The sequence below is a fragment of the Anomaloglossus baeobatrachus genome, chromosome 9 (assembly GCF_048569485.1).
Source record: "Anomaloglossus baeobatrachus isolate aAnoBae1 chromosome 9, aAnoBae1.hap1, whole genome shotgun sequence".
Taxonomy (NCBI): domain Eukaryota; kingdom Metazoa; phylum Chordata; class Amphibia; order Anura; family Aromobatidae; genus Anomaloglossus; species Anomaloglossus baeobatrachus.
This window is the reverse complement of record NC_134361.1, coordinates 26,901,421-26,915,718: the sequence shown is the minus strand read 5'-3', so window position 1 is coordinate 26,915,718 and position 14,298 is coordinate 26,901,421. Positions and strand designations below refer to the sequence as shown.

Sequence of the window (14,298 nt, the reverse complement as noted above, 5' to 3'; positions counted from 1 at the left end):
TCTGATGGTCAGGGGTGTTAAGCCTTCTCACACCTCTGCACCCGAGTGAGTCCCTTGTACTTCTGGGCGTACTCCAGCTCTCCATCAGGTCACCTGTCGCACCTCACTGGCCATGAAGGGTGGGGTATCACTTTCGGAGGGTGGAGTTAGTGCAGGTGCTCGCTCTGGCCATATTTTGCCCTCTAAGAGACTTTCTTCAGGTTGTAGTATTGCTGGGAGGCAGGAAGGTGTTGCTTCCAGCGATTATGCTATTCAGGGGTTCCGGGACGTCGGGTCCCCTAGTGTCAGCTGTTGCCAGGAGATATGGGACATTTTGTCTCCTGGCTCAGCAATGTGGTGAGAGGTTTCTTCCACTCCACTCTCCTCGTTCCCTCCTTTGCCTTTCTGGACTGAGGGTGGAGACTGGGTGTTACCTAAGCGGAGTCAGGTAATCCATGAGAGGGATATTTAAACCCACCATCTCCTCTGGGTCAGTGCTGATTATTTTCAGTTGTGCTTGGGTGGTAAGGTTAGTAGTTCCGGTGTGCTTCTTCTGGTTTGCTTTCTTGCTTTAATTTTTGGTCTTGGCTTTGTCCCTAGCCTTTCCTTATACTTTGTTTGGATCTGCACAGCTTTTCTTGTTTGTACTGGTGCGTTTGCTCCAACTGTGGCCTCTGTGCACCCGCTATTGTCACCTGGGAAGGGCTCTCTCTGCCAAAGTCCCCCCTTTCAAGACCCGAAGGCGGGTGAAAAGTACCCCTGCCTTTAAGGGTGTGCATTAGCGTGAAGGCTTGCTCAAAGTAAGTCTGGCATACTGCATTTGCTGACCTGCAGTCTGGTCAGCTAACCACTACCCAAGCATTATACTAGTGTATCGGACCTCATATCTAATAGTTGTGCTCATCACTCACCTATACGTTGCAGGTTTCAACCTGCTGCTCCTACAAGTGACCCTGAGTTGCAGGAACCTGACCCCTAAGTAACATGGATCACCTCTCCTGTATGTACTGTAGCTACACTACCTCTATTTGCATACTCTATTCCCAGTCTAGCATCAAGCAAAAACTATACTTAACTCCCTAAAGCCCCATGGATGACACTAAGGGGTACTTTGCACACTGCGACATCGCTAGCCGATGCTAGCTATGCAGAGCGCGATAGTACCCGCCCCTGTCGCAGTTACGATATCTAGTGATAGCTGCCGTAGCGAACATTATCGCTACGGCAGCTGCACACGCACTTACCTGCCCTGCGACGTCGCTCTGGCCGGCGACCCGCCTCCTTCCTAAGGGGGCGGGTCGTGCGGTGTCACAGCGATGTCACGCGGCCAGTAGTAGCAGAGGGGCGGAGATGAGCGGGACATAAACATCCCGCCCACCTCCTTCCTTCCGCATTGCCGTCGGGACGCAGGTAAAGAGATGTTCCTCGCTCCTGCGGCTTCACACACAGCGATGTGTGCTGCCGCAGGAACGAGGAACAACATCGTACCTGCGGACGCACCGACATTATGAAAATGAACGACGTGACACAGATCACCGATTTGTGACTGTTTCACGCTCGTTCATCTTCTCTCCTAGGCTTTACACGTTGTGACATCGTTATCGGCGCCGGATGTGCGTCACTTTCGATTTGACCCCGACGATATCGCAGGTGCAATGTCGCAACGTGCAAAGTACCCCTTAGACTTAATACCTGTCACTGCATCTATTCTAAAACTGGCTGGGGTGTGTCATATTTGGAAGTCATTCTAGGCCAGAAGGCTTTATTCTCCATGGTCCCCAATCTAAATACTGTCTATATCGTTATTGCATTGTACGTATCTGGACTGATCTGTATAAAGTTGGTTGCCCTTCTCTTCCTGTATTGCGGAGGGGGTGTCCAAGGGTGCCAAGTGCCACAGTCGTATTGAAAAATACGCACATGTGGCGCCCTGGACAAGCCAGGACGTCACAGGTACTGCAACAACACACCCCACACCCCGGCTAGGCACATCTAGGTCAAACACAAATCCTTGTTGCCTCCCTCCAGGGGCTGATGTCCACACCAGGGGGTGGGCCAGGCGGTTGGCCCCACCCACCGAGGAGTTCACAGTCCTGGAGGTGGGAAAAGGAAGTCAGATTAGATCAGTTTGGAGTTTGAGGAGTGGAGAAGTGAAGTGGTAGTAGAGCAGACTGACCGTGTCCGGGTGCGTGGCCCGGGCACATACAGCAAGGTTGGCAGACGGTAGTGACCGTCTGCAGGAGAGGCTGATTGAAGTAAACCGTAAGGATCGGGGACGGGCGGTGGCCCGCCGGTACCGGATCGGGGAGCGAAGAGAAGCCAGCACCATTCGGCAGGGCTTACGGACCCCGACCAGGCTAGGAGTCGCCGTAAAACCGGTCAAATCCGTTAGCGAAGGGAACCTCCGGGGTTTCCCAGCAGTCAAGACCCGATTGAAGGCAACAGCTCACACCGTGAAGGGAAACACAGTCACCGCCAAGGCTACAGCTCCCAGGGCCAGAGCCTGCGGGCAAAAGGGGCTCCCTCAGCCTCCATCCAAGCTGGGGAGCGGGTTACCGGTGGGAAGCCATTGGAACCGTGAACACAACACAGGTGCAGGGAAAGGCAGTCACCATCAACCTACCGGGAGAACTACCGCAGCTGTCTGTGGGACCCGTCCATCCAGCCGTTTGTTTTACCGGAGACTTTGCATTCGTCATTGGCTGAGTGAGTACCACGTGCCGTGCGGCACCGCGCTGTCCCCGCGACCCTGCACCTCACCAGGCCCCGTAACCCGCCTGCCATCCCCTCCCTCACCGGGCCCCAGGACAACCATCCCCCAAACCAACGGAGGGGAGAAACAACATCCTAGCTGCTCCCTGTCACCGCTCCCGGGATCCCCGTCCAGAGCAGCGGTGGTGTCACCAATCTCACCACAACCGTGGGTGGTGTCACGGACAATATCCCTAAACCAAACCACCCCCTTTCACTCACGGGCGAGGAGCGCCGCTCGAGTCCCTGGGACTCGGCCCACCGCTCGAGCAGCCGTAGCAGCAGCCGGACCCGAGCAGTGGGTGAGCGCTGCATCCCCTCCTCCGCCCGCGACACACATCGTGTAGCATTGGCCTCATATTAGGACCCATCTCATTGGACATCATTGTCTTCTACTACTACATAATATAAATTCACGCGGAGAAACAAACAACATCAAATCCTTGGTTAATGTATTTATTTTTGTTCTGGTCCATAAGGTACAACCAATATAACAACACATAGTAAATCCGCATACAATAGCTGTACATAGCTCATCTCTGTATACCAGTATACAAGTCTATGGCTCCTATAGATGTCACCATAAATAAATAGATACCTGAAAATAATTTATATATTACAAAGATTAATGTGATGGGACGGTGATAGTGACGGGGGTGCGACAATCTATAAAGAGAGGCTACTCCCACAATGATGTGGTGGTCCGGTGGCATCACCACTACCCCCCTGACAAACCACATAATAAAGGGTTAAATATGGGTGGTTTATCACAATTGGTGCTGGTATTCAATACTTTTTGTCATTGGATCTACTAAGTCTTTCCATGATATCCTTCGGGCATGAAAGTAATGTTACAATATCAATGGATTTGCGCCATTACATTCAGCTTATTCACGACTTCTGATGTCTTAAAAATGGAGTTTAATTCTAAAAATCAAAGTAATGGAGATCCAAATCATCCATAATTGACTTTCACAGATGTTGCATAATCTAGTGCAGCATCTAATAAGATCTGCTCAGTGCCGTCCGAGTAAAATCGGCTCATGAGCAAGTGGCAGTCGGAGTCGCTTGATAATTACCTCTGTCTTCCCCCAAGCAGGACAACTGCTAAGTGTAAGTGTAAATTAAGTAAAAAGTGAGAACGGTGACATTGGGAGAAACACACAGGTCAACTGAGTATTTCCTCTTCTCCTTTGAATAAAGATGTAAATAATAACTTCTTGGTGGCGCCGGTCCTGTCCTAAGGAACCATCTTCTTACAGGAACGCCTAAGAGGGAAAAGAGGGTGCAGATTATAAGTCTGGGCTTATAAGTGAAAAATGTTTAAAAGGATGATCCGGTTAGTAGCAAGGATTGTGCATACGGCGTCGTAGATATCTGTACACATGAAGTCACCGATCCAGCTCGCCAACCTTCTCCACTAGGGGAAGCAATGGAGCTAAATTCCGCATAATCGACTCGTGTAAAATCTGGGCCTCCCACCAGCCATGTACTATTCACAATACTCTGACCTAAAGGGCCAATGTATGACCTCAGCTCCAGCGCCCCCTACAGTCAGGCCTTGGAATACAGAGCAAACTGTGGCTCACTGCAGTGGCGGGGTACCACGAGTGCGTCATATGCCATTGTGCCTTACGGTTACACTCCGCGTTTTTAGTCGGTCAATTATAGTGAACTCCAGAAAAACTCAAGAAGATGAATAAGTCTAATGATCGTCAGGGGTCACATCACTCGTTTTATCACTTTTTAATTTCCCAGACTACTTACGATGCTGCACAGGAAACATAGTCCAATAAAAATGATGATGCTGCCGACCGCCGTGAAGAAAGCGATGAGGATAATGGCATAGACTTTGAGTCCGGTAGATTCTGGAAGGAAACACACAAATATTTCACACGTGAAACTCTCTGTAGTTTACAATGCTCTAATCTCAATATTCCTTCTTTATAAAGTATAATTAATGTTATATTTTCTTATTTAACACAGTAATCATTATTATTGTTTTATGGCTTGGTTTTTTTTATTATTTTTTTTAGGTATTTTAAATGTTTGATAATTCAAATATAACAAAGTTTTTTATATTTACACTGTTTGAATATGTTGTTTTATATGCTTTGTCAATCCTTCGCCTATCCCTTTCTCCTTCGCTTAAACTTAACTCACTCCCTTTTTTACCTTATTTTACCTTTCCCTTATATTTTGTATAAGATGCTTTGTCAATCCTTTGCCCATACCTTTTACTCTCGCTTAATTTTAATCTTCCCCCTTTTTTTTTTTTTTACCTTATTTTACCTTTCCCTTATATCTAATATATAAAGGTGAATGTGTGTATGTGTGTGTGTGTGTGTGTGTGTGTGTGTGTGTGTGTGTGTTTGTCCGGGATTGGCATCTGCACCGTCGCAGCTACAGCCACAAAATTTTGCACACTTTTGGACCGCGAGAGCGTCATAGGCTATGTATTGAGGGGAAATTTTAACCCCGCGCTTTAGTTATTCACCAAAAAACCTGCCTCCATTAAAGCGAATGGAGCTGGGAGCCACAGTGCAGCCAGAACTTCAGAAGAATGCACAGCCACGCCCTTATATGGAATGTTGGCGTGTCACAATGCAGCCAGGGAAAGAGGCAGACACACACAGGGTAAGAAACAGACACAAAGAGACAGACACAGACAAAGAGACAGACTGACAGGGAAAGAGACAGACAAGGAAAGAGAGGGAAAGGGAGAGACAGGTTAAGAGACAGACAAAGAGACAGAGACAGACACAGGGAAACAGACAAAACAGGGAAAGAGAGGGAAAGAGACAGGTAAAGAGACAGACACAGGGAAAGAGACAGAGGAAAAGAGAGGGAAAGAGACAGACAGGGAAAGTGACAGAGATAGACAGACAGACAGGGAAAGAGATAGATAGACAGGGAAAGAGATTGAGACAGACGGAGAAAGAGACAGAGACAGTCAGAGACAGACAGGGAAAGAGACAGACAGACAAAGAGAGAGAGAAAGATAGAGAGATATATACAGAGGGGGAGACAGACAGAGAATGGGAGAGAAACAGAGAGACGGTTACTATCCCGGGTGTTAATACATTCTATTTATACATTCTATCCCGGGAATGTTAATACATTCTATTTTGTTAACAACAGTTATTAACCCGGGCGAAGCCAGGTAGTACAGCTTGTTTTCTGTAAGATGCTTTGTCAATCCTTTTCCCATCCCTTTTACTCTCGCTTAACTTTAGTCTTCCCCCCTTTTTTTTTACCTTATTTTACCTTTCCTACCCAAATATTTTGCTTCCCCATATTCATCAAGAATGTCAATAAAAACTATTTGAACAAAATCCTCCATTTATTTTTTTTCAAAAGTCGACTATTTACAAAACAATTAAAAAATAATAATTCTCAAGATAAAAGCAGATGGCTGCACGATCTGACTACACGGGGTTTGTTTGTAGTCTGATACCATGGAGATAGAACGAGAAGGGATTTTTCATTATTATGATTTAGAAAGGTAGTTTTTTTTTTTTAATTTTTTTATTTTGTGCGTTGACATTTTTTTTTATGCAAAATAGGACATAACCATACATTTAGGAAATGCTACATTATTATCCTGTGAGCCACGCCATCTTGGTAAAGACCATACAAAAATGTAGTACTAAATAAAAAGTGCCATATCTCTGGAACCATATGGCAGACTTAAAACAAATCAAAACAAAAAAAACACAAAAACTCCCCAAAAAAACAAACAGAACAACACAAAAAAAAACAAATTGAAACAAAAGAAAAACACATAAAACAAAGGAAAAAAACAAACAAAAAAAACAACAAAATAGCAAAAAAAAAACAAAACAAAAACAAACAAAAAAACCCCAGAACCCAGGCATTTTTATGCCATTAAAATAGAAGCAAAAACTGGTGACTTTTAACCTGGCGACGGTTCCCTTTTAACCCTTAAAGGTATTTGGACTTTTCCCTTTTATAGTCTGTGTTTGAATGTCTAAAAGTGGTTGCAGAATGAGTTAACTGAGAATCCATCAGAGAGTTTGTCAAGACAATCTTCACTCTTCTGAGCTTCTCTTACCTTCTTTGTGACCCACATGAGAGTTAAGATGAACTTTATGGTCATAAATTAGCAACAAGGAGCACAGAAGATCAAAGATAAGAGTTACAAACTCCATTAGACTGAGCTACCTTATAGATCCTCAGCTCTCTCATTATTCTGTACATAGAAATGTGCAAGAAAACAAAGAGCTGGTAAAAGTCGAATGGTGCAAAATTGTTAATGAAATCCAAATACAAAAATTGTTTGGCCCAAAATACATGTGTGACGCCCTGGACTAGCCAGGTAGTCACATACATAACACCATACACCCCCCCCTAGACAGTAACAACAGTCAACCAAAAACCCTTGTTGCCTCCCTCCAGGGTCTGATGTCCACACCAGGTGGGGCGGAGCCAGGTGGTTGGCCCCACCCACCGAGCAGTTCACAGGCCTGGAGGCGGGAAAAGTAGTAGATGAGTTTAGGAGTTGAAAGTGAGAGGACACGAACTGCAAGTGTCTGGGTTGGAGCCCAGGCACTGACAGCAAGGTTGGCAGACGGTGGTGGCCGTCTGCAGGAGTTAGCGGAACTCTGCAGAGCCGTAAGGACCGGGGGCCCACCGGTACCGAACCGGGGAGCAGAGTGAAGCTAAGCACACAGGCAGGGCCATCGGACCCCGACCAGGTTTGGAGCCGCCGACAATAGTCAAATCCGAGTGTGACAGGAACCCCAGGGGTTTCCCAACAACCAAGACCCGACAGAAGGCAAAAGTCCACACCGTGAGGATATACATCCACCGCCACAGGCTAGAGATCCAAGGGCCAGTGCCTGCAGGCAAAATGGGCTCCTACGACACCTATACGCCGGGGAGCGGACTACCGGTGGGCAACCACAGGAGTCAGAACATTCTAAAAGGTGCAGGGAAAGACAGCCACCATCAGCCGTCCGGGGAGAGCACAACAACACTGCAGCCGGCTGCGGGACCCGTCCATCCAGCCGTTTTGGTTTACCAGAGACTCTGTCATTGATTGTCTGAGTGAGTACACCAGTGCCGACCAGCACCGCGCCGCGCTGTCCCTGCAACCCTGCACCCCAGCCATCCAGCCTCCCCGTTACACCACCGGGCCCCGGGATCACCAACCCCTACCCACGGAGGGGACAACATCCTAGCTGCTCCCTACCATCTCTCCCGGGATCCCCGTCACCAGCAGTGGTGATGCCATCATCACCACGTCCCGTGGGTGGCGTCACGAACTCTCTCCCCAAACAAACCATCCTCTTTTCACTCATGGGTGAGGAGCGCTGCTCGAGTCCCCAGGGTCTGGCCCACCGCTCGAGCCACCGAGCAGCAGCAGAAGCCCCGGACCCGAGCGTGGCGAGCGCGTCCCCTCCGCCCGCGACAGATGCAATAAAGAAAAAAAATAACTCCTGATGATGTCTATAATCTTTTTGGAAATAGCGGCATATATAGAATCTGCTTACCTGGGTCTGGATTTTTGGTTGTAGCTAGGAATGGCCCTGTAATTGAAGAAGACACAAAGCTCACTGAATACATTAGGTATGAATACATGAGAGCAGATCATAGGATCAGGTCTGTTGACTGAGTTTGGTGCCAAGCCAAATACTTCTGGCAACAGAGGAGCCAATGAACTACATATTTCACACGTATACGGCACTGTATTGCGGTATTATGTGGGCACCATAATGCATGGTGGTATTTATTAGCATTGTGGCTCAATTATTCAACAATTTTGTATTTTAGCTGAATTATTCTCCAGCTCTTTCTTTCAAAAACGAGATGGGTAATGGCGGATTGGCGTTAGTTTTTCTCAGCAGCCCTCGTGTCCGCCATTTATTAACACAATACATGAATATAATTTGCCCACAATTTGGGACTGTGATGCTTTCAAACTAGAATCTAAATTAAAGCCTCAAAAAAGTGGTTCTTAATTGATCGGATACTTGTAAAAAAACCTAAACACACATTTCATTCACCCTCCACCGGTCTAGGTCCAGTGCGGCGTCTCCGCTGCTGCAACAGCCTGTGTTTTGTCCGCATAACTGATATCACGACTGCAGCCAATCACTGAGCTCAGCCGTTGTGTGATTGGCTGCAGCGGTGATGTGATGAATAGTTGTGATATCAATGCTGCAGCTAAAACACAGAGATTGTCGCAGAGGCGATGGTGAGTACTATTGATTAATTTTATGTTTTTTGTTTTTACATTTTTGGAAGTGGAAAACCTCCTTTTACCAAAATTTTCACGTTGAATTGGACTCAATGTAAAAGTGGCTGCAGTGCGGAATAAAACTTTTTTCTGTTTAATTTCCCCTCTCCAGTGTGGAGTTACTAGTAATTAAAGTGTCTGGCACTTATTGAGTTAATTTTTGTTAAGTCCGAGTGGGTCTGATCAGATAGCAACTCATACAGGGAGAAGTAGTGCCCGCCCCCAGTGAAAACTATCTGACCACACGAAGTAGTGCCCGCCCCCAGTGAAAACTATCTGACCACACGAAGTAGTGCCCGCCCCCAGTGAAAACTATATGACCACCCGAAGTAGTGCCCGCCCCCAGTGAAAACTATCTGACCACACAAAGTAGTGCCCGCCCCCAGTGAAAACTATCTGACCACACAAAGTAGTGCCCGCCCCCAGTGAAAACTATCTGACCACACGAAGTAGTGCCCGCCCCCAGTGAAAACTATATGACCACCCGAAGTAGTGCCCGCCCCCAGTGAAAACTATCTGACCACACAAAGTAGTGCCCGCCCCCAGTGAAAACTATCTGACCACACAAAGTAGTGCCCGCCCCCAGTGAAAACTATCTGACCACACAAAGTAGTGCCCGCCCCCAGCGAAAACTATCTGACCACACAAAGTAGTGCCCGCCCCCAGCGAAAACTATCTGACCACACCCACTTAGAGTTTATTAAAGTTAACTCAATAGGTGCCAAATACTTTGATTTCTAATATCTCCACAACGAAAAATACAAACACGGTAAAAAAGCCTAAACTGTTTTATTCTGTTCAGCAACCGCTATGACATGGTGGGTCCCGCTCAACATGAAAAATTTGGTGAAAGGTCCTCTAGTGACAACCACCCTGAAGTACCACAAGATTGTCATCTACAATGGAGATAATCTGCCCATCATTCCCGGTGTGATAGGGGGACGAGCTCTGCCCCATAATGATATTGAGCGAGATGTTCTTACTTGGTGCTGATGTCTGCACTGTTGTTCCTATCAGAAACAAAAAAATAACATGGATGATGTTAAACATTATTGAAACCTCATTGCCATTGTTCTATGTTTTATCACACACGTGGACTGAGTTGCACCCAGGAGATTTCCCAACTTTTCCATGAGCCTCCTGGATATTATTGAAGGAGTTGGCATCTAGGACCTGGAGGACAATTCCAGGACCTGGGCCTAGAATCCAGGACGCCATTCATAGCAATAGGCCTCAGTTCACTGGTTGCCTGGGACATCAATCTCTAAAGATAAGTGTGACACCCTGGACTAGCCAGGTAGTCACAGATATGCCCTTGCACAAACACCCGTCCCCTAAAAAGGGCAACAGCAGCCACCCTTAAAAACCCTAGTCACCTCCCTCAGGGTTTGATGTTCACACCAGGGGACGTGGCCATGCGGTTGGACACGCCCACTGAGGAGTTCACATGCCCTGAGGCAGGAAAAACACAGTTAGATAAGTTCTAGGAGTGGAGGAGTGAAGGTCAAGTGCAGGGGCAGACCTGTGCCCAGGTCTGCCACAGTCTAACTCCAGGTGCTGGGTTGGAGCCCAGTCACCTCTGGCTAGGAGGCATACGGTGGCCTCAGCCTGCAGGAGCGGGGAGACAGCCAGGTGGAACCATAAGGGACCAGGGCAGGGTAGTGGCCCGCCGGGACCGAACGGGGGAACCGACCGGAAGCCGGAGCACAAGTGGGGGTAATCAGACCCTGAAACGCGGTCCCGAAACTACCGGACCCCGTTAATTAACTAATTGAGGTCTGGACTTTAGGTCCTTTCGCACCCAAGTCCCGAAAGAAGGCAACAGCCCACCGAGGGGGATAAACGCCACTGTCCAAGCTTAGAGATCCCACGGACAAGCACCTGCGGGCAAACGGGGTCTCCCGACACGTACACGCCGGGGAGTGAGGCTCCCGTAGCTGAAGCACGGGTGTCCAACTACAAAGAAGGTGCAGGAGAAAGGCGGAGATCACCAACCCGGGTGGGGGACCAGACGCAGCCGGCTGCGGGCACTGACCACCATCTTTCTGGTTTACCAGTGACTCTTGTGCATCTGTAATAGTGAGTACAACTGGGCCCTCGGGCCACGCAACACCCTGCACCGCCAAGCACCGACATATCACACCAACTGGGTCCCAGGGCCACCACCCCTGCCCACGGAGGGGTTAACACCAAAGCTGCATCCCATCTCCCCCGGGTGCCTAGTCAACAGCAGCTGTGGTGTCTTCATTCACCACAACCCGTGGGTGGCGTCACGAACTTTAACACAAACCACGGCCCCGGCCGTAACCCTAAACAACCTCCCTTCAAAGCGCCAGCCCCTTTCAGAGCGACGTGACCCCCGGTCCGGAGGCGCTCGAGCCACCAACAAACGAGCCCGGATCCGAGCGGCTCGGCTGCAGCCGAGCGGGCGGTACATAAGTAGATCCAAATACAGATACATAGTGAGCCATGGGATATAGAGCGAGTTGTGTTTGACAGCAGATCCCACGACACAGCGTCTTTTTCCAGCTAGATGTGTAACTCATATTTCCTAACCTTGGATCTATTCTAAAAGTCATTAATTAAATTACTTACCTATACATTGTATTATATTGTTTATAGAACTGAACAAATAGGTGATTACAACCACCAATCATATGCCGGTGTATGGGGGCACTATCTGGCTAGCACTGTTTCTGGAGGTGCCCTGGTTGGTACTGATTCTGGAGGCGCCCTGGTTGGCCCTGTTTTTGGAGGTGCCCTAGTTGGCACTGTTTCTACAGGCAACCTGGTTGGCATTGTTTCTGGAGGCGCCCTGGTTGACACTGTTTATGGAGGCGCCCTGGTTGGCACTGTTTCTGGAGGCACCCTGTTTGGCACCCTGTTTGGCCCTATTTATGGAGGTGCCCTAGTTGGCACTATTTCTGGAGGCACCCTGTTTAGCACTGTTTGTGGAGGTACTGTTTAGCAGCACTGTTTATGGTGGTGTTGTCTGGTTGGCACTGGGGGTGCTATCCAGTTAACACTGTTTAGGTGGGCACTGTCTGGTTGAAACTGTTTATGGGGGCACTGTCTGGTTGGCACTGTTTATGGAGGCACTGTTTAGCAGCACTGTTTATGGGAGTGCTGTCTGGTTAACACTGTTTATGGGGGTGATATCCAGTTGACACTGTTTATGGGAGCACTATCTGATGGACTCTGTTTATGGGGGTTCTATCCAGTTGGCACTATCTGGATGGCAGTGTTTATAGAGGCACTCTTCTTGACACTGTTTATGGAGGAACTCTTTATGGAGGTGTTGTCTTGTTGGCTCTATATATGGGGACACTATCCAGTTGGCAATATATCAGGCACTGTTTATGTAGGCGATGTCTGGTTATCACTGATTATAAAGGGATTTTCAATGTGGCACTGTGTATGGCAGCACTCTCTGCCTATTACCTTCTCTGGGGGTGCTGTCTGGGAGACACTGATTATAGAGGCATTCTCTACTTGCTACTGTTTATAGGGGACTATATGGATGTAACTAATTAAGGAAGGACTATCTGGTTTGCACTTTTACACTGTTTATGGGGGCACTGTCTGGTTGGCTCTGTTTATGGGGGGCACTGTCTGGTTGGCTCTGTTTATGGGGGCACTGTCTGGTTGGCACTGTTTATGGGGGCACTGTCTGGTTGACACAGGTGGGTTTGCACCTTTTCATGGGGTCATTCTGTTCTGGCACTGTCTATAGGGGGCATATTCTGGAGGACACTGATTATAGATACTCTCCTTTCTGGTAGATTGGACGGCATTTTCATGGTCATAAGTTCCCTTTACCGTGAACTGGATAACACTGGAGCAGAGGGATGAAAGAAGTATTATTGGATATAAGATGTATGGATTTGGTAACATTGGTACCTTTCCTCCCAAATTGTGAGAAGGGATGCAAAATGGACAATCCCTTTAAGCAGTGAGATACAGCCAGTCCTCTGACCTCTGTCACCCTCATCTTAGTGTTATAAGTAATAGGAGATTAATGATCATTTTTGCCGTCCCTGCTCTGATCTGATGAAATCCTGACTCATGTCCAGCGAATGTTATATTCCTCATTCCAATTCACGCCCTGAATGATCATTTCCTAGACAGGTCTGTGCAATGACGGCAGCGGCTGCACCTTATTATATATATAGAGAAAAGGATGACTATCACCCAACTTTACAAATTACGGGACTGTTAGTAGAGAGAGTCCCCTATTCAGGACTCTAATTTTTGAGTCTGAGCAGAAAAAGACTACAGAGATCTTCTCTCATCCTGGAGGACTCAGCAGTACACAGAAAACCCAATGATTTCACTGGGAATTGTGTAATGCTTCATCTCACCTGCGGAGGCACTGTAGGGAAGTTGAGTGTCACGCTAGGTATAGGGAAGTACCAAGCGAAAGGGAAGGGAAACCCTGTGTCTGGGGAAGAGGAAGATGGTGGCCCCTGACCAAACCTACTGCTGCTCCCTGGGGTCCTCACCACCCTTTTTCTGTTATTTTCAGCAGAATCTGTGGCTGAAGCTATAAAAAAAGCCTCCAGAACAGATGAGAGTGAAGAGTAAACATTTCATGGTATCTATACTCCATTGTTTTAATCATTATAGTTTTGTGATAGGAATCTTTGGACCCCCCCATAACTTTCACCCTACTAGAACGCACCGATCACATGGATCCCAACACTCAGACCTCTGTTGTGAGTGGACAGTACAAAATTGACCATTAAGCACTGACAGTAAGGACTGACCTGTACCAGGAGAAGTAGAGACTGTTGTGCCTGGAAAATAAAGATCAGAGAGAATTAATAAAATATCTGGTTTATTAAATCCATAGAGAATTATTATTATTTTATGGCCTTCAGCTCAATCTCGAGCCCTGATGACTTTATGGATGAACGTTCTGTAGGAAGATTGATCTTGTGCAGTAGAGATAGGTCCACCAGGGTCTTCTCCTAGATAGGTCCACAAGGGTCTCCACTATTTTCTTGATTCTATCAACCCATCGGGTTGCTGAGCTTCCTCTTCGCCTTGTTCCTTCTATTCTTCTGACCATGATGTCCTTCTCCAGTGATTGCTCTCTTTGGATGAAATGTCCAAAGTAGGCAAGTCATAACGGGGCTTTACACGGTAGCAATATCGGTAACGATATTGCTATCATGCGTACCCGCCCCCATCGTTTGTGTGACATGGGCATATTGCTGCCCGTCGTGCACAAAATCGCGCTCCCCCGTCACATGACTTACCTGCCCTGCGACGTCGCTATGGCCGGCGATCCTCCTCCTTTCTAA

At 47.7% G+C, this 14,298-nt stretch overlaps 1 protein-coding gene across 50 annotated transcripts in view; it reads right to left on the bottom strand.

Moving 5' to 3' along the window:
- Positions 1-3,903: 3,903 nt before the first annotated feature.
- LOC142250962 (uncharacterized) overlaps positions 3,904-14,298 on the bottom strand; it is an 87,625-nt gene continuing 77,230 nt past the window's right edge. For 49 of the 50 annotated variants that reach the window (XM_075323356.1, XM_075323368.1, XM_075323357.1 and 46 more), the window contains 5 exons: positions 13,759-13,788; positions 9,976-10,002; positions 8,247-8,282; positions 4,498-4,598; positions 3,904-3,998 (listed from right to left, as the gene is read on the bottom strand). In XM_075323356.1, coding sequence (XP_075179471.1) covers positions 3,987-3,998; positions 4,498-4,598; positions 8,247-8,282; positions 9,976-10,002; positions 13,759-13,788 — 206 coding nt within the window. In that variant the 3' untranslated portion in view covers positions 3,904-3,986. The remainder of the gene's footprint in view (positions 3,999-4,497; positions 4,599-8,246; positions 8,283-9,975; positions 10,003-13,758; positions 13,789-14,298) is intronic. The other variant, XM_075323383.1, reaches the window with a different exon arrangement.